We start from the raw sequence: 19972 nt of genomic DNA, 5'->3' as shown, positions 1-19972 counted from the left end.
TTGCAGAAGCATTTTTTTTTCCGCCGACAGTCTTCTGCAGTGAAGAGAACTTTGCAGATATTTATTTTAAACATTACTATTAAAAATATAACCTCGTTTACTCACTTGCCAAGAAATGTCTTACTTGGCAAACTAACTGCTCGCTTAAAAGTTGTTACTTCAATATGTTACAGACTAATGGCTTTAAAAGAATTCGCTTATGTCATATAAAGCTGTGTGTCTCTACATCCAACTTTGCTAGCTTATAAATGCTTCCTTGACAAGCCAAGAGACACTAACGTATCCTTTTAAAAATTACAGACATTGATGAATGTTCTTTTGAAAGGACATGTGACCATACGTGCATCAATCATCCAGGCTCTTTTGAGTGTAGTTGTAACAAAGGATACACTCTCTATGGCTTCACGCATTGTGGAGGTGAGTATACAAAGATACTCTTGTATATGTTTGTCAGAGTGCAGGAGCAACGCGGAGGTGAGTATAAAAAGATACTAGTGTATATGTTTGTCAGAGTGAAGGAGCAACGCTCATTAACATCAATGGGATCCATATGTCTAAAACCCTGTACAGCAAATTTATCCTTTGTCTTTTCCAGGCAGTTTTTCAAAAGGGGAGCCCATCCAAAAATGAAACACAATCCTTGACTATGTCTTTTTGCTTAAATGATTTCCCTCCCACCCCCACCATCTATGTATTGGAAAGCAACAGGGACCATTAGAACAAACAGATGCATTCCACACGTAGATTCTAGGCCATGATCCAACAGTGTTTCCACATGAAAAATTCCCATTGATTTCATGTGGAGTTCTGTATGCTAATTGAAAACTTGTAAGAAAAGGCTTCAAATGAATTATGATGTTAAGTATTTTGCAGGCTTCCTTTAGAATAAATACACATTACCAACAAGCCTAACGGCCAGATCCTCATCTGGTCTAAGATGGCGTAGCTCCACTATAGTCATGGAGTTACACTGGTTTATACCAGCTAAGAATTTGGCCCTAAATTGTTTACTTCTGATTCCAAAGAAACCCTAAGTGAAAGAGACCAATATGTTGACATGGACCTTGATCTGACATCTGAAGCAAGGAAACTTGCAGAACATTCATATGAAGCAGCCTGAGTTATTTGACACTAAATGAAAACAAAGCTATTTTCATGTGAAACATGGGCAAGATCTTATATGACTACATATATGAATTCAGTTCAATGATAGGCATATGTGAATATGAGGCAGAAGGTGCAAGATTGACCTTGGGGACCATGATGCAAATACGTTGTCATGTTCACAATTCTTCTTTGCATCATATTGGGTGTTTCTAACCATGGGGATGAATTTAGGCTGAGATTCTCAGGGGAGCCTAAGGGAATTAGATACCCAGCACCCATTTCAATGAGATTTGGGCATCTAACTCCCGAGGTCTCCTTTGAAAATCCCAACCTCATTGCTTATTAATATGAGGGACTAATCACAGTTGGCTTGAGTCTTGTCTAATGAAGGCAGTTGCTGTGCAGACTTCCCCACGCAGTATTGCCATTTTCCCCTCCTGACCTGCAACATCTCTGCCATTCCAGTCCTAGACCTTGTTTGGGCAGAGACAGATAATCAGTTTTGTGGTAGTTTTGCAATGTGGACAAAAGGACCAAATTAATTTCCCCTTTGTATTTAATGCAGTCTTATATGAACATCCTTCTATTAACATGGGACCTGATTCTGTCACCCCTGTTCATACTGACTGGTAGTAAGGTACCATGCACCTAGGGTGACCAGATAGCAAGTGTGAAAAATCGGGACAAAGAGGGTGGGGGGGTCATAGGTGCCTATATAAGAAAAAGTCCCAAATATCAGGCCTGTCCCTATAAAATCGGGACATCTGGTCACCCTACATGCACCCCTGACTCAGGGTAGGCAGTCACATCATTACCCTGTGGAGTGGGAACAGGGAACACAGGAGAATGGATGAACACTGCTGTTATGGAAACTCACAAAGATGCTGCTCCAGTGAGAGTGGAATCACTTCCAGGAAATAGCTTCACTTGACCATTCACATAGAAACTCCTGTTTATGGGTTTGATCCTGTGCCACTCAAGTCAATGGGAGAAGAATGAAGGCCTAAGAGAAATGTGTTTCATAGGTATGGCATGTGATTCTGCAGTGCGTGTTAGAGATCAGGTGGGAAGACCTGTGTTTGCATCAGGCAGAGAAAAAATATATATAGCATTGGGAATAATGACCGTGAGAGTAGCCAGCACAAGGTGAGACTGCCCACCTGGCTTCCTAGGAGCTGCATGCTGCAAACATGCCAATTAAGACTTTTTGGTTTAACATCTTTGAGTATGGTTGTTCCAACCTCTACCTCTACTGAGCCCAGCTAGAGAGAGACAAAAATATGACAACATTGCTATCAAAGTTCAGAGCAGTTTCACTTGTATTTCCCCTCTGTGGTCCAGCCAGGGCACTCGCTCTCAGGCTTCCAACTCTGCAGCCATTGCCTCTCTTGAGTGGAGACCTGCATCTCTCTCCCTTCTGATGGGGTACTTCTAGGCCCAACAGTTCCCTGACTATACTGTGACCTCCCCAGCAAAAGACAGGCTGCCTAAGCAGGCCTGCTTCACTTCTCTCCTCAGAGATGGGACACGGTGTAATCGACACAGTTAAGTTACCACACAGCTCTTTCTAAGCAAGCCCGTTTATTTTTAAGGTAAAAGCATCACAGAGAAAACCTATTTAAACAATAGAAGAATTTACATGGATGCCAATAAGCTCATCAGAGATCATCCCACACTCCAATAAGAGCTCTGGCTGGTAATGAGTCCTTCCAGTGCCAGATAGGGTTTTTTCCCTGTGGGCACAGGTTCATCACAGCTTTAGCTGAAAACCATCACCCAAGTCTTATGGGGCCTCACTGGGCTCAAATCCTTCCAACCCTTCCCTAAGGATTGGAGATCCTCGTTGGACCGAGGTCCTGTCCATTTGCTGGATCAGAAAGAAGGGCCTGAGTTAGTTTTAATTCAGGCTATTTATCCAAAAATCCTTTTGTCTGCTGCTCTCTGGAGAATCCAGTTTGAACCATGTGAGTCTCTTGCCAAGTGGTGGTAGCCCTCTGACATGATTCAACCTTTGTGAATTTGCCTGACCATCTCCCACTGCTTTTACTTCATGGAGTGCTGTGGTTCCTTCCCCCCATGGAAATGCATACAGTCCCTCAATAGTATGTAATCATTGGCACTTTTAATAGAATAAACTCCTAAAATCAGTGAGTTTTGACTTAATTCAATAAGTTTTGTTCAGGATATTGCAGGATACTGTGTTGTGTCATATGCAGTGAAACCCATTTATGGCCAGCAGAATATCAATCCTCACAAAAGTTCCTCCATATTAACTGTACATCATTATGTGACCACCCATTATAACAGAGAAAAATAGCAGTCCCTTTGGTGTCTGTTACTAAAAGGCTTCCCTGTATATTATTCAGAGTGGTAGCCATGTTAGTCTGTATCAGCGCAAACAATGAGGAGTCCTTGTGGCACCTTAGAGACTAACAAATTTATTTGGGCATAAGGTTTCATGGCCTAAACCCATTTCACTGGATGCATGGAGTGGAACATACAGTAGGGAGATATAAATACACATCTTTTTCAATATGAAAAGATGGGAGTTGCCTTACCAAGTGGGGGGTTAGTTCAATTCAATTAAGGTGAAAGTGGGCTGTTCTCAATAGTTGACAAGAAGGAGTGGAAATCACTTTTGTAGTGCTAATGAGGCCAATGTAAACAAGGGGGCCCATTTCAAACAGTTGACAAGAAGGTGTGAGTATCAACAGGGGGAAATTAGTTTTTGTAGTGACCCATCCACTCCCAGTCTTTATTCAGGCCTAATTTGATGGTGTCCAGTTTGCAAATTAATTCCAGTTCTGCACTTTCTTGTTGGAGTCTGTTTTTGAAGTTTTTTTGTTGAAGAATTGCCACTTTTAAGTCTATTATTGAGTGTACAGGGAGACTGAAGTGTTCTACTGGTTTTTGAATGTTATAATTCCTGATGTCAGATTTGTGTCCATTTATTCTTTTGCGTAGAAACTGTCCGGTTTGGCCAATGTACATGGCAGAGGGACATTGCTGGCACATATCACATTGGTACATGTGCAGGTGAACAAGCCCCTGATGGTGTGGCTGAGTCCTATGATGGTGTCCCTTGAATAGATATGTGGACAGACTTGGCACTGGGGTTTGTTGCAGGGTTTGGTTCCTGGGTTAGTGTTTTTATTGTGTGGTGTGGTTGCTGGTGAGTATTTGCTTCAGGTTGGGGGCTGTCTGTAAGCGAGGATGGGGCTGTCTCCCAAGGTCTGTGAGAGTGAGGGATCGTCCTTCAGGATAGGTTGTAGATCTTTGATGATGCACTGGAGAGGTTTTAGCTGGGGGCTGTAGGTGACGGTTAGTGGCGTTCTGTTACTTTCTTTTCTGGGCCTGTCCTGTAGTAGGTGACTTCTGGGTACTCTTCTGGCTCTGTCAATCTGTTTCTTCACTTCACCGGTGGGTATTGTAGTTTTAAGAAAGCTTGATAGAGATCCTGTAGGTGTTTGTCTCTGTCTGAGGGGTTGGAGCAAATGCGGTTGTATCTTACAGCTTGGCTGTAGACAATGGATCATGTGGTGTGGTCTGGGTGAAAACTGGAGGCATGTAGGTAAGTATAGCAGTTAGTAGATTTCCGGTATAGGGTGGTGGTTATGTGACCATCGCTTATTAGCACTGTAGTGTCTAGGAAGTGGACCTCTTGTGTGGACTGGTCCAGGCTGAGGTTGATGGTGGGATGGAAATTGTTGAAATCCTGGTGGCAGAAAGCTACAGCGAGCCCACAGAAAGGGAGTGGGAGAGAAGAAATTGTGAGCATGACCCTGAGAGAGAGCAGAGAGACAGCTCCTGAGACATGACCCTGAGAGAGAGCAGCTCCTTGGGACCTGGGTCACACGACTGTCTGGGAATCACGAGTCAGGAAACTGCTTGGTGTTGCACCCAGTGTCTTAGGAACCAGCGTGTAGGCGATCAGACCTTGTGGTCAGAGTGGAGCTGGAGTTGGGAGTTTAGCCAAGGATCAGAGCCAGACTCAGAATCAGGAATCGAGTCGGAGTTGGTAGCCAGAAGATGAGCCAGGGTTGGAACTGGGAACTGGTAGCCAACGTTCAGGAGTGAAACATGAGGGCAGGAGCCGAGACAAGGCAAGGATTAGGCATGGAGCAGGAGCAAGGCAGGAACCGAGGACAGGGGCAGGTACAGGAGCAGAGCAGGAGCTGGGAGCGGGAGTTGGATATGGATCACAGGAGACAGGCAACAGCAGAGTCTGAGGCAGCAGCAACAGAGAGAGACTGTGCACAGTGCTCGGACAGCCCATAAAGGTCACTTCCTGGCTTCAGTAGTGGGCGTTAACCAATCAGGCAACCACACACCTTGGGCATTCTGGTAGGTCTTCCTGTGGAGCCTGACCTTTCAGGATCGGTGAGGTATCTTCATCTATCTCCTTTGGTGGTGACAAGGGAGTATCAGAGACCCAGGGCTCCTACAGCTCCAGGTTCTAAACCCACTGAAACTGAGGTCCAACATCCTCCTATCCTTACCCCCTATGTTCAGGAAAACAAGGCTTTGTGTATGTTCTTTATAATTAAACAGGATTGCATGGACACACAAAAAACTACCTGTCTTGTACAACTGATTTCTCACCCTAATGGAAGCAACCTGTCAAGGCCCTGAATATTGGCTAAGAACTCAGCCTAAAGGGGTATCGATATGCGGCAGAGTATTGCCCTCGTGTACTCATTAACAGTGAGATAAAATGTATTGCAACATATTTATGCATTTGAACGTTTAAGAAAAATGGTCAGTGTGAATCTTGTATGTTACTGTCTGATTTTGTTCCAAACTTAATAAATAACCATAAACAATACACTGTTAACTTTTGAAACACATTGCTGAGGCTGGAACATTTGTAACAGTCAATTTGCAGCATATTCAACACACAACTAAACCATTTTGACCAGCCAAAGGGTGGTAGGGAATGCAGACGCATATAGGGTCCGATTTTCAAAAGTTGCCCATAGAATCAGATCCAAATGATACAGAGCAGCGTTTGTATGATTTCAGCACTGTGTGAAAATGATACTAGATTAATTTTTTTAAAAGGCCTTTTTCTCCCTCCTCTTTAGATATTAACGAATGTAGCATCAACAATGGAGGCTGCCAGCAGACCTGTGTGAACACACTGGGGGATTATGACTGTCAGTGTCATTCCAGCCACAAATTACACTGGAATAAAAAGGACTGTGTCGGTAAGGTGCATAGAAGACGTATTTATACTTTGGGTGTGCTTGAAAGCTATGCAGCTCAAGGCAATGCTGAAAATCTTGATCCATCCAACAAATCAGCATGGATCGTTATTTCCTTCATTAGATTTCTGCTTTACTTTTTAGTCAGACATGATGGCCATGGTTGAAACAGGTGAAAAACAGGAGATACTTTGAGGGGTTTTGGTGCTTTCTTTTCTGTGCTTTTATCTAGGCTTATTCCTTCGTTCTCTTTTGTGCTTTCCTGCATGAAAAAATATGCTGGGATAGTTTTACGTGAAAGGAAATTACACACGGTGTTTGATCCATGTGTGATTTTTTTTTTTTTAGTTCCCTCCCCCTACTCTCTGTACAGAATGTTAATTGCATGGATGCAGTTTGGTACCAGTTATGTGGCAGATGTAGCTGCAAGTCTGTCTCTCTGTATGGTGAATGCCGATGTTTTACTTCTCCCATGAGTGTTTGTGTTTTATCCTGTTTAGAGATAGAGGGGTCCTTGCCTGATAATATATCACCCAAAGTATTGCTGTCCTGTACAAAGAGCGATAGGAGCGATAAATGCATCTTAAACTGTCCCTCCGAGGTCCATTTGATTTCTGGTAAGTCCAAACAGAACAAAACATGAGGCTGTTCAATATGTGCTGCTATGTAGAGAATTTAAGAATAACAATACTTACTCTTGTAAAAGCCTGTAATAAGTAATGAAAAAAGATAAACCTTTTCTGTTTATATAGGTATTTTCAGGTCCCTGCCAGAGCCCTAGGAATCCCCCTTTTTCTGACTTGTATAACTACTCTACCCTCAGATCCCCTAGATCATAACCATTGCTTTCTTCGGTGAAGAGGATTTGATAGAAATTCCAGTGCTGTCCGTGGCATTCCACGACTGGCCAACATAGTTCAGGAATGTGAGGCACTCCATCCTCTGCATCTGAGCATGCTGCCTGCACGGCACTCCCAGTCCCTGTGTCTAGGGGAACAGGAAACTAGGATCGGCCTTTGGTTAAGGACCACGTACAAACAAGAGGGCAAAGCCACATTTATACCTGACCTCTTTTAAAACATTGATTATTTAAAAAGATGCAGGTAGTTACCCCAAGCTCTGACTTTGGAAATTACCTAAGTGTTCCTTTTTAAAAAGGGAATAAAGATCAGCACACTACTAATGTCTTAAAACCTGTGTGGATATCCCCAGTCTGTGTGTATAGCCTGCATCCTGCCTTTAACGTCTGCCTATATAATCTGTCTGTTAGGAATGCAAGACGCCTACACTCTTACCTGTGGCAGCTCTTCTCAGCTTAAGAAAAAACAGCAAAATACAAATGAATCTACTTGCCTGGGTAATTACTAGACTTACATGCTGCATGACTTGGCTCATCTCTTTTGGTAGGGCAGTGTAAAACAGGGGTATATTATTCCGTTTTTGTGGTGTTCTCTCCATCAGTTTATTACCTTCCTTTTTGCTTCCTCTGCTTTACCCGAGTGTGCACAACACACACACAGTGACCCTGCTCAAAGTCTGCACACTGCTTCACCAGCATCTCCTGCATTCCTGAGCCCTGCAAATGAGAATACAGAAAAGGGTCCGTAGCTAAGGTGAACAGTAGGGCTGAGGATTTAGGACTGAGAGGATTTAGACCTCTCTTGAGGCACCCCGGTGGAAATATTTTGGCTCTATATAACATATATAGCTTTTTTAGTTGAATAGTAAAAATTTATAAAGCATACTACTATAGATAAGCGTAGAGAGACAGATCTTCAGCTAGTGTTAATTGACGTATCTCCTTTGAGTTCAGTGAAGCTGAGGACCTTGCCCTATGATTGTTATTGTTCCTGGTTTGTTAAATAAAATATATCACAGCTTGTTAACTCCAGTTCTAGTTATGAACTAACTTACCAGCCAAAGAAAACTGGTATCCAGTGATGCCAGCTCTGCACACACAAAAAGCAGCATTTTAGTGATGGATAGTTTTACAGGTTATAATGTCATTTTAGTGACCTGCTTGACATTGCCTTAGTATTTTCAGTCTTTTTCTCTTTGAAAGTCACACTTTCTTGTTTCTCTCAGAAGATACCTCAACCATCAAGACAAGTGTAACCTTTAAGTTTAATGAAGGAAAATGTAGTTTGAAAAAGACTGAGATGTTTCAAGAAGGTCTGCAACAGAAAATACCAGGTAAGGATGTATACCTGAAGGTAAGCAGGCTAATGCTCTAATTCAGGGATTCTTAAACATTTTCATGGCATGGACTACATTTTAATAGTCCAAGAACTTTGCAGACTACCTCTCCTTGCCTTGTTGATCCTATGGCCCATGCCTCTTCCCAGTCACATCTCCTGCTTCTTCTGTCTCCATGGGCCCTGACGTGTATGATCATACTGTGTCCCTGATGCCACATTGAAGAAGCTCCTGGCTTTTCTCCTTCTGGTGACTGTGGTCCCCAAGGTTGGCTCCTGGTTTTCTTCTCTTCCACTTATGTACCAGTAGGTCCTAATGGTCTGTACACAGCGAGACTGGCTCCTCCCACTTGTTTCCAGCTTCTTTCTGGTGGAAGGATGAGCTGGAAACCTGTAAAGGCAGCTGGAAACAAGAGGGACGATGCAATCTGCCCACAGGGCACTGTTTGAGATGACTCTGAATATTCTTTATAATGCAAACAAGATGCAGAATGAGGTACTTTTACTTTATTGAATATGAAGAATCAAATCAGCATGCCAATTTGTTTGGCTTTGAAAGAATAGGAGTGATCATCTGTACTACACACTTAGCAAGAACATATATTTATCCCAGAGCCAAAATGTGCTCCGAATGTTTCCTTAAATTGAACTTGTTTCCTTAGGGAAACTTTAAACAATAGTCTTTGTAAGGCCTGTGCATACTGGGACTAGGCCCAGTTGTGTGGAAAAACTGTGGTAAGCTAGTATAGTTTTCACACACTCTCAGACCAGAGCAGGCAAGAGTTTTTCCAATGAAAAATGTACTAATGACTAACACATTCTGTGCAGGGAATACCATGTTTCTAATATGTTTACACAGGCCAAAAAAGATGCACGAGGACCCTGCTAATGGCAGCTACATTTAAGCCATCTGGTAGCGTTAGCAAGGTTCTAACCTCAGTGTGGATAGTACCTTATGCACAGTGAGGCCAGATCCTCAGCTGGTGTAAATTGTTATTGGTCCATTAAAGTCACTGAAGCTACAGCAAAGTACACTAGCCAAGGATCCAGCCCAGTTGCTTGTAGTTTATTAGCATGTGGAGTTAATCATTTAGTCCCCTAGCCGTCTTCATAACAAAATATTTACTGAGCTGTAGTGAATGTCCAGTAACATAATTGGCCAAGCTTTCGCTTCCTTTAATTTTGTTAATACAGATTATCGTAACTCATTAATGGAGAGCTTCTACTATGTAAACCTAAAATGCAGCTCTGGAATGAAAGTTCTCAGCGCCGTCAGCAGACCCACGACAGCTAAAGAAATGTTTATCACCGTGGACTTTGAGCTTGAGACAAACCAACAGGAGGTGACAGGTTGGTTGGAGAACAATCCAAGATGCAACGGAGGGCTTCTTGCAGTTTGATCCTTAATTTCTTTCTTTCACTTTCATCTTTATGCAAAAAATAATAATACAAAAAGTATCTCCTGTTTTGAAGCTTCATTTTACTGGTTTGGAAAGTATGATATATATGCCTAGTTTCTAAGATCATTAAAAATTGTCCGTTTGATCATTTTCTTCTGGCCTGCTGGTGTTCTCCTTAAAGATTTGACCCCTGCTTCACAGTTTTCATTCTCAGTTGTTTGCATTGACCAGTGTTTTAAACCAAAGATTCTTGCAACTGTCATTTATACTGAAGTTCTCTGCTCCTAATTTTCATCCTTGTTACCTTGTAGACACATGTGATTTGAGCTGTGCTCGAAAAAGGACTGAGAAGAGACTCCGCAAAACAATTAGAACCTTGCGGAAGGCAATCAACAGGGAGCAATTCCATGTTCGTCTCTCTGGCATGGACCATGAAGTGGCCGAAAAGTCTCCCAGACCCTCGAATCCACAGGAGTTCTGTGGCATGGGACAAATGCGTGTGGATAATAGATGTGGTAAGCCCAGTGTGGAACAAACCTAACTTTGGGACAAACCACTTTGCATCCATTTCAGCATCTTGCTCAGGATTGGTGAGCACTGAGGAATGGGGAGAGAGTGAGGGAGCTTCACCAGAATGAAAAAAGAAAACAGTATAAGGAGGTGTAAGATATTGTGCACAGTGGGAATTTATGTTGGGCTCAGAGCATGTGTGATTGGGGTAACAAAGTAGAGCAAGTACTCTATTCTGCACTCCCTGGTAGATGACATATTGCCTATAAGGAGTTAGGAAGTGGGGATAGTATTGATCTTTAATTGTCCTTGTAGTTTACCAAGTATGTTTTTAATTATGATGTTAATGGGTTTTGCTGTGAGTCTCACTTAGTGTCTGAATATGCAAACATATCATCTTTGTCTAGTCCCCAACCCAAAGCAGATTTTAATGAAATCACATTCTCTTTGCTAGTTGAGGCCTTGTGTGACTCACAGAAAGCAGGGTTTTTATAGGGGAACACCGAGCAAATCTTAATGATCTTGGTACTAGCGGGTGCCACCATAACGCAGCCAGTGATAAATGCTTCCAAAGGACAAAGGTTTAGGGAGAAGGTTCAGATGTTATCTTAATAGGGGCCTAATGACCATGACGGCTAATTCAAGTCGCACGGTGTATGCAGTATGTAACTGCTATTGCAAACCAATAAGCCTTTAAAATGCTTGTCAAACTAAATTTGACTTTTTGTTAGTGTGTCTTCCAGCAGCAACCCTTTTTTGCTCTGGATGTGCAAACTCTGGAAAACTTGGAAGCATCTCTGAATTTCATATAATTAAGAAAATTTAATTAATGGTTAAACACCTTTATGCAAGGAGGCCGGGTCCAAGGGAGCTGAACATACACAGCACCCAAACTGCTCAGGAATGTCAGAAATGAGCTGGAAGTTTCATTTCATTCTTAGTAGCTTTGTAATAAGGCAGGGCAAAGCTTTGGATACTTCACTGAGTGTGGATATTGAAAAGTTTTCAAGTCTTTCTAGTGGAGAAAGGAGGGAAAGTCCCTTCAAGCCTTCTGGAGTTTGTGGTGCAGCAGAGAGTTGGGGAGGGCATGGGACCTGGAGATGGTTGTTCCCTTCTTCATGTTCCATGCTTGGAGTGAGCGGTTTATGGACATATCTCATATGGACAAATGATTTAAGGGAAGGCAAAAACTGGCTAAAGATTCTCAATCTGTGAGGTGTTACCAGATAATTACCCTCATCATACCATTTACCAGCCAATCATATGTTTTCTCTCCTCATACCCATTTCACAGATCTCTATCGATATCATATATGATATTTATATGCAACATCCTTCATTCTGCTATATGAACTCCTTTCATACACCAACTCTGAAATGCAGCCACTTTTGCCCGTTGACTGCGGTTAAAGGCAGAAAAAGCAAAAATCATGGTGTTATAAACTATGGCGTTTTGGGTAATAGAGACAAAACATACTTAACTTGGGACAGTATGTCAGCTTCCAAGCTGCCTGAATTAATCTGACTGGAAAAAGATAATGGTGCTTAGCTAATATGTCGATGAACAAACTAGAAATATCATAGGACAGATTGATTGCACACAAAAAATCAGAACTCATATGGCTAAACTATGTCCTGATTTTCTTGGCAACCATTTTCTGTCATCCAGATCTGTAGTGGCTTAGTTATAAATAGGAACTGGGACATGCAGAGCCATGTGAGAGGATGTGTGTAATTATTTTCCTGTAATTTGCAGAGACATTTCTTACTCATTAAAACTCAGGAAGCTTTCCTTCCATTTCTGTGCTAAAAAAGGAGGCTTCTGCAGAGTGGTAAGAAAGATTGTTCTGGCCATGGCTAGCCTCTGTCACATTAACTAAAACAGAGGATGGCCCTGTGAGCACAAACATCAAGAGGAGGAACTCAGATAAGCTGTTCAGTGGTACTGGGAACTGAATTGGTGCTCCATTTTCTCCAGTTACATCGCAAACAAAATACTCAGAGATCTTTGGGCTCCATTCTTTCTGTGCCTCTGCCCTGGGAATCTTTTCAGGGTACTGCATTGTGATCTATTTTCAAATTCATCTATTTTGTCTCTTTAAAACACAGTTTTCTGAATCTTTCATAAGTTTAGCAGTGGATGAGTTTAGTTCATTAGTTCTGTCCTCCATAGTGCTGATCCTCTGCCCATCTGCAGTCAGTCCGCCCTTAGTCTCTGCCTGTTATGTCAGAGAGGAACCTAAATGATCAATCTTTGCATTTACTTCATCTTCCATGTACAAGCTGGCTTGCAAAATGCCTGCATTGAGGGCCTGATCCTGCCTCACTGAAGTCAATGGAAGCTTCCGTGTGGGAAGGATAGGCCCTAAAGGGACAGGGCTAGAATCCTCACTAAGGACTATGGCACCATTTTTGGCTGCGCACTCTAAAAATGGCACTGGGACTACTGCTACCTCTCACCACCAGCCAGAAGGAACAAAGCTAAGGAGCGGCTGAAAAAAACAGTAAGAAGAAAGAATTTGGAGTACTGTAGAGAGCAAGAAGGGAGTATTAGGGGAAAAAAATAGTTCAGGGATGTAGGTAGGTATGAGATTAAGTAGTGTGTTGTTTGTTTTGCGGTAGTTCCCGAAGGTCCCAAGCTACTGTGCTAGGCACCATAAAGACACATGGAAAAGGAGGCACTTTGAACGCGAGGATGACTATGTAGCAAGAGATAGCAAGTCAGTGAATGGATTCAAGGACATAACAGGAGTAGGAGATAACTTTGGCAACAGGATTTTGAATAGACTGGTTCGAAGAGAAGGGAGCGGCAGAGGGACAGGAGCAGGTAGACTCTTGGCACGGATGGGGCTTTGTGGTGCGGATATTGAGTGAAGGGCAGATTGCGGTTCAGAAATTTCAAATATCCTAGTTAGAACAAAATAAATGTCTGGAATCTTAGGAGACTGCCTCTGAATAAAATTCACCTCAGTGCACACAGCCTGCTTTACAGAGTCACAGGGCCTTGTGCTGGCCCTCAATACTTGGATGTATTTATCACCTCTGAGTAGTGTCCAGACTATAAAAGGTGTCCGTTAAGTGGAAGGTAAAGTTGCAGCCTGTGCTGTAACAACTATTGGATTGGGTGCTCCAGTTAAAACTCTGGATTCTCTCATGTAGCTTAACCAGGAGTTGGTTTTGTAGACAGGAGAACTTTATTTAACTTAGTCTCTAAGGTGCCAGAAGTACTCCTGTTCTTTTTGCGAATACAGACTAACATGGCTGCTACTCTGAAAGCTGCTACAGTGTAGACTGGCCCTTACCTTCCATTTAGCAGCAATTCCTGCAATCTGGACATTATTCACATTCCCAGCCTTTTCCTTTCAGTTTTTTCCCTTCTGTTATAGCCTCTTCTGACTTATTTTTCTTTTTCCCTCAGTCTCAATTTTTCCTTTTCATTATTTTCCTCTTTTATATGCACTAATTTCTTTAGAATTAGTTTTTATTCCTTTATTCTGATTTCCCCCTCCAAATTCAATATTTGTTCTCTTTTTCCATAAATGACTCAATCCCTTCTTCACACAGTTGCTATTTTATCTCTTTTCCACTCTTATTTTCCTTGGTTTTCTTCCCTAACGTCTCATCTTCCTCAGGATTTTATTGTTTTTATTTATTTGATTACTTCCTTTTCCACGTTGCCTTGTTATTCTTAATTTTTTATCTCCTTTCTCCAGGCGTTGCCCTTATTTCTGTTTTAAATGTCTCCCCATCATTCTTTCCCTAAGCTTTTCTTCCCCCTTCACACTTTTTTGCTGGTGTTTAGAGTGGGGGTTAGAGAGTGGGTTGCTTTCTCCTCTGCAATCCCAGATGATTTCCCCCCCCCCCCCTTCTCTTTGATTGTTAGGCAGAAGCTGAAACCTTGCAATGAGCAGGGAGGGATTCTGGAAGCTAATGCTTTAGCTTTATTTCAGATAGACAGATTGGTTGGACAAATATTATGTACAACAAGATAATAAGAGCAGCAATGAAAAAGACATGGCAGAGATTCTACCTACTCCCACACAATTGAATTCAGTTACATAGGCCCTGATTCAGCAAAGTACTTAAATATATGCTGATCTTCTACCATGAGCAGTCCCACAGAAGTTAAAGGCTGAATTAGGGCTATAATCTCTACATACCTGTAACAATCTCTTATTTAGTTGGTCTCCTTTTCAGTGATGGTTTTATTATATAATATATATTGTTGAAGGGGGTTCCAGTGAAAACTCTTCTGTTATGTTCAGCATTTGATGTCAGGAACCATTTTTTGAAGAAAACATTTTTTTTCCTCACCCTTCCTCTTTTAAGCTCCCAAGGTCCAAATTGGAGCACAATATGACATAAAATTCCTAGACTCGGGACACGACAGGCTATAGTAGAAAATCTGTTACTAGTGCAGTCTACCTTTCCTAAAGCTGGATGTTTGCATGTACATTCATGGTACATAGTTGTTGATGCTAAAAGCAAGGCCATCACTAGTTCAGGAGCATGGAATCTTCCATCTAAAGGCTGTTCGTTCAAATCCAGTTCAGGTTGACTGAAAGTTGATCTTTCTGTTCAACAGCTGATGGCTGTTTTGAGGTCTCGGTGCAGTTGAATTTCGTGGTCTTAGCCTGATGGTTCCATTTGTAGATATTGTTAAAGTGTGCTCTGTTAAAGAGATATCTAGACAGTTGTTAGAAAGAATTCAGTCTACTGGCACATAAGAATATGCAGCATTGAGTTAGTAGATTCAATAAAACTGTTGCCTTGCACTGCACATGGCTCCCAGTTTGCAGCTCTGAGAATGTAGCTCCTAAAACTTACCACAAAAACAAAATCCCCATAATTTCCCCTTTATTAGCAATCTTAGGACTTGAACAGGCATGGAGACTGAACTGCTTTCTTGCTCCTAGAGATGATCCTCCCCCACATCAGGCTTACGTCATTGTGCTGAAAGGGATGCGGGTTTGAAAGCTGTAACTTCAAGATGGGGTCATTCAGGGAAACTGGAAATGCCAAATGATCCTTGAGGAGATGGCGATTCATCATCCTGGAAGGTTTTTTGATGGCTTTATCTGCATGTCGAATATACGTCAGGGTGCCTGGTTACAGCAAGACTCTCCACTAATGTGGTTACAAACATTGGTTCTGTAGTGCAGACTGGACTTTCACCATGTTTCACTAAAGCCTTACTCTGACCAAGATCAAATGTCTAAACATTGACAGTTTCTTATCAGTGCCTAATTTACTTGGAATATTTGTATCGGAGAAGAGGGGGAGCAGTGGCTGACAACATCCATCAAGGGCCTCCTCTCCTACTGGGACATTTCCCAATGAGAGAGGGGAAGCCAACTCTTAACACTTTTTCCATTGCTTTGACAACTGTGCTGCTGATGTATTTTGGCTACATCATTCCAGTAGAGCTGCCTCCTTTGCGTACAGTGAACATTCTGTGTTGGATGTATGGTAGGTGCGGCACCCTGAACAGCCCAAGTGATGTGCGCAAGGCAAAGGTGACACAGCAGCTGGCACTGTTCCTTGAATTTCCCATAATGCATCAAGAGTGTCAGCATGCTCTGCTGCCTTGTAGTAACACAATGAAAGAGCATTCCATCTGGGGGTATGTGTGTGTCAAAATTAACAGCAGTCTCTTTAGTGGTCAGTAGGTGTGAATAGCTCTGGTATATTAGGGCCTGATTTGGGGAGGTGCTGAGCACCTCATCTTCTATGGAAGTTCATAACGTTGGTTGCTCAACACCATGCAGGTTTGTCTACATTACGGGGTTAAGTCGAACTAAGTTATGCAACTCCAGCTACGTGAATAATGTAGCTGGAGTCGACGTAGCTTAGGTCAACTTATTGCAGTGTCTACACTGCACTGGGTCAACGGGAAAAACTCTCCTGTCAACTTACCTTACGCTTCTCGTTCCGGTGGAGTACCGGAGTCGATGGGAGAGCGATTGCGGTCCACCTAAGACCCGCTAAATTGAACCCCCCGTTGGATTGATCACTGCAGCGTCGATCCACAGTAAGTGTAGACATGCCCTTAGTTTTGAGAGCGAATCCAAAGCAATAAGAAATCACCATTGAAAACACAGCGGATTCCCATTGTTTGCATGTTCTATGACACTGGGATTCTAAAAGACAAAGTATGAAAAATATGTTTAAAGAGAAACACAAAAGGCCTGTCTGCCTTTTCACTTGTTGCAATTAGTAAATGTATTTTCACACAGCTAAAATCCAACACATTACATTTTTTTTCACTTTTAGAGAGCTAACAGGCAATAAATTCTCAAAGGAGAGAGGAAAGTGCAGTTCATACTGCTAACCTGCTTGCTTTCATGATAATAGACATAAATCCCTAAGACACATCATCTCTCCATGTGACCGAAGTCTGTGAACTGTTAAAAACAATAACTTCAAGGATGCTGCTTAGGCATCAATTTGCATCAGTTATTTGTGATTTTCCTTATAAGTCAAGGCATGAATCTTAGGAAAATGGTTAGATGCTAGATCATGACCTCTTTTATGAAGTTCACTTTAGTCACTGAAATACCAAAGTATTTGTCAATAGAGTCAAATGCTCAAAGAATAAAATGCTGAAAAGAGTGGAAGAGTCTTTAAATGTCTTTGTAGCTAGTAATCCTGGCTCCCTGTGGGGGCTCCCCCCTTTTTTTCCATCCGAAAAGCTTTCACATATATTTTTTTAAAAACAGCTGCTTGAGATTCAAGAATGGGATTTTAATGGGCATTGAAGACAAACAAAGACAGCAGCTACAAAAATGAAGTCTACTAGAGGCAATTGCTCCTTTTGTTCATTTGAAGAAAAACAAGCAGGTTGCTGGGGGGAGGGGAGGAAGCAAAGAAAGCCAGTGGAATTCTTGATTTTGCCTTGTTTGCAAATCTTTAGACCTTGTTTTAAACCGGGTATTTCCCATATGTCATGGGACACCTTCTATTTTGTGGTTTTGTGAGATGAGAATCAAATTTTTAGCTTTATTTAAACAAACATTGGCACAAAAGAATTTGCGTTTAACATTTTTCTTAGGTTTCCTGCTTAGAGGATTAGTTGTGTCATTCTTACTACACAAATAGTGCCACTGATTTCTCTGGGTGATTTCTGTAGTCAGGTACAACTTGCCATGAGAAAGGAATGTATAATTGAGCCTAAAGAAAGATCTGTGTCCCTTGGATAACAAATCTTTTTGTTTAGCTACATACTCAGTTTGTTAGGCAGCAGATAAGTGACCCACATTTAGATCATCTGTAAATAGGAGATGGGGATGAATATGGGCTATGTCCTCTTACTGATCCATCGTGAATATCTGTGAGATTAAATAGTCTGATACATTGCACCATTTATCCACATAGAGTTATCTGGAATAAATACCCTATGTGTACTCGAGAGGGCTGGGGAACTCTTGCCTTCTAAGCAAGGAGGCATAAATCTTTGGAACCTGTTGGTGCTTCTTTAATTCTAATATTTAGATTTAATAATTAGCAGCTGTCAGATTAATGAATAGCTAAAGATGCATGAAAATGTAATTTTCTGATCATTGCTGTCATAGACAAGCAGGAGCTGTTTCAATCTTGCATCGTACGGCATGTCTCAGAGGAGACAGTGGATAGAAATACAGAGATGAATTTTTCTACAGACATTGTGAAAAGGTTTTTTAATACTTGATTTTCCCAAGCTGCACTTTTTGGGTACGTTTTTACCATTATTGAAACTAACTCCAAGAGGTGCTGAGCACTTTCAGTTCCTAGAGTGTAGTGGATCCTCAGCACCCCTCAGCATCAAGCGCTTTGTTAGCACAAAGGGGTTTGTTAGGTAACCAGCTGTTTCTAGTAACATCAGATATGAATAAGTGTGGAATGCTTGTCCCCTGAGTAAATGGACTTTGCACAGGGCCCGGTTCAGGAGTTGTTGGAGGCAAGATGTGGGTGGCTGTGTAGTTGGGCTTGTCTGTTATTACATTGATAGGTGCCAATATAAAAACATAACCAGCTAAACAGCCACTACCACAGACTACAGGTTGTGAGCCCCCCAAAATGAGGTTTATAAGCAGATTTAGGCAGCTTGCAGTTGCAGTGGCAATGCCCCGGCACTCCTAGATGTGTCTACAACCTCCCTTCACGTGGCACTCGGCTCCCTGGTGGGCAGGGGTTGTGGAATCCCCTAGTACAACCCTATACTTCCTGGGCCTGTGCGTAGCAGATCTACAGTGATACTGCTGAGCTTCAGGCCTATGTGGCCCCTCTGTGGCTGGAAGGGTTTCACCTCCACGCCATTTAATTGATGAAAAACTAAGGGCTGATGGAGAGTTGAATGATGAGGTTTGTGGCTTGTTTTGTGAAATCTTTATCTCCCCTCCAAAAAGGGCTGAACATTTAATGTTTTCTCTCCATCATACTTAGCAAAACAACCCCCAGAATGATAAAATTATGGAGTGGGCAAGGGTTATGCACATAGGTGCAAGGCTGATTTGGGGATGCCATTTTGAAATTAATGCCCCCAACAGCAATGAGTGCCCAGGAAATTACTTCACAGCCTAGATGGTGGGGGGCTAAACTTTGCTCTTGGTTACACACCTGCAGTGAGACTGCAGGGATGTGACCAAAGTAGATTTTGGCTCTTGGTGAGCTACTGCCTGTCCTGTTGTTATTTTAGGGGGAAGGAGTTGATGTTTACAATGTTCCCCTTCTCTTTATGACATATACAATTTAAAAAGCATGTTTGTTAGAGCTGATCATGAATTTTCTCTCAAAATGTTTATTGATGGAAAATGTAGTTTTAGCAAAATTGAAGTTTTTTCCCTGGGAAAAATGCTGACATTTTTTGATTTGCAGTTGGGATATTCAGAGCTAAATATTTTGTTTTGGGTTGGGTCAAGCTGAAATGAAAGAATTTGATTTGTTGAACTGAATCAAAACATTTCATTTTGGGTCAGTTTGACATTAATCTGAGTCTCGCGCGCTTCTGTGGTTCTAGTTTGGGTGCCTTGTTCCCCCATTTTTTCTGTGGGGCAGATTCCCTGCCTGGACTACATCTCTTCTGACTCACCACAGTCTCCCCTCTGGTTGAGTCAACATGGTGCCTCATGGAAGTTACATGGTGATGCTGCACCATGGGAGATGTAGTCTGGTGAGCCTAGCCCATAGAGGACAATAGCGACCTCATGAGGCACTTGAATTACACCTCCCATAAGGCACGGCAGCTTTGGGGGGGGGGCACAGTTTAACATAGAACTGAGTTGAAATTAAGCTTTCTGATTCAGTTCAACAAACAGAAATAAACTATTTAAATTTGTACTTCCTCCATTGTCAGCCCTTTGAAGCCTCTCCCCTGGTTTTAAACTGGCTCATGACCTTCTTCCTGATCCAGCACCATTTCTGACAATGGTATCCTTTGGGAGTTTTTTTGCTGGCTTTGTAAGAGGAGACTTAGTGCACTTTGAGGGCCAGATGTACCCTTTCGCTAATGGTGGTTGCAGATAGCTACCCTCACTAGCTTTAGTATGCCAGCTGAGGTAAGATCTCAGGGTGTGTCACAG

The 19972-nt window shown here is 42.1% G+C and overlaps 1 protein-coding gene across 1 annotated transcript in view; it reads left to right on the top strand.

Moving 5' to 3' along the window:
* Nucleotides 1-19972, top strand: part of SCUBE2 (signal peptide, CUB domain and EGF like domain containing 2) — a 63896-nt gene that overhangs the window by 28713 nt on the left and 15211 nt on the right. Inside the window, 7 exon segments of the mRNA XM_073347526.2 lie at nt 301-417; nt 6192-6314; nt 6812-6928; nt 7582-7668; nt 8397-8504; nt 9701-9856; nt 10218-10421. Of these exon segments, the coding sequence (XP_073203627.1) occupies nt 301-417; nt 6192-6314; nt 6812-6928; nt 7582-7668; nt 8397-8504; nt 9701-9856; nt 10218-10421 (912 nt within the window).

The sequence above is a fragment of the Lepidochelys kempii genome, chromosome 6 (genome assembly GCF_965140285.1).
Source record: "Lepidochelys kempii isolate rLepKem1 chromosome 6, rLepKem1.hap1, whole genome shotgun sequence".
In the NCBI taxonomy this organism is placed as follows: domain Eukaryota; kingdom Metazoa; phylum Chordata; order Testudines; family Cheloniidae; genus Lepidochelys; species Lepidochelys kempii.
Note: the sequence above shows the minus strand (reverse complement) of the source record. Positions and strands in the feature narration are given on the sequence as shown.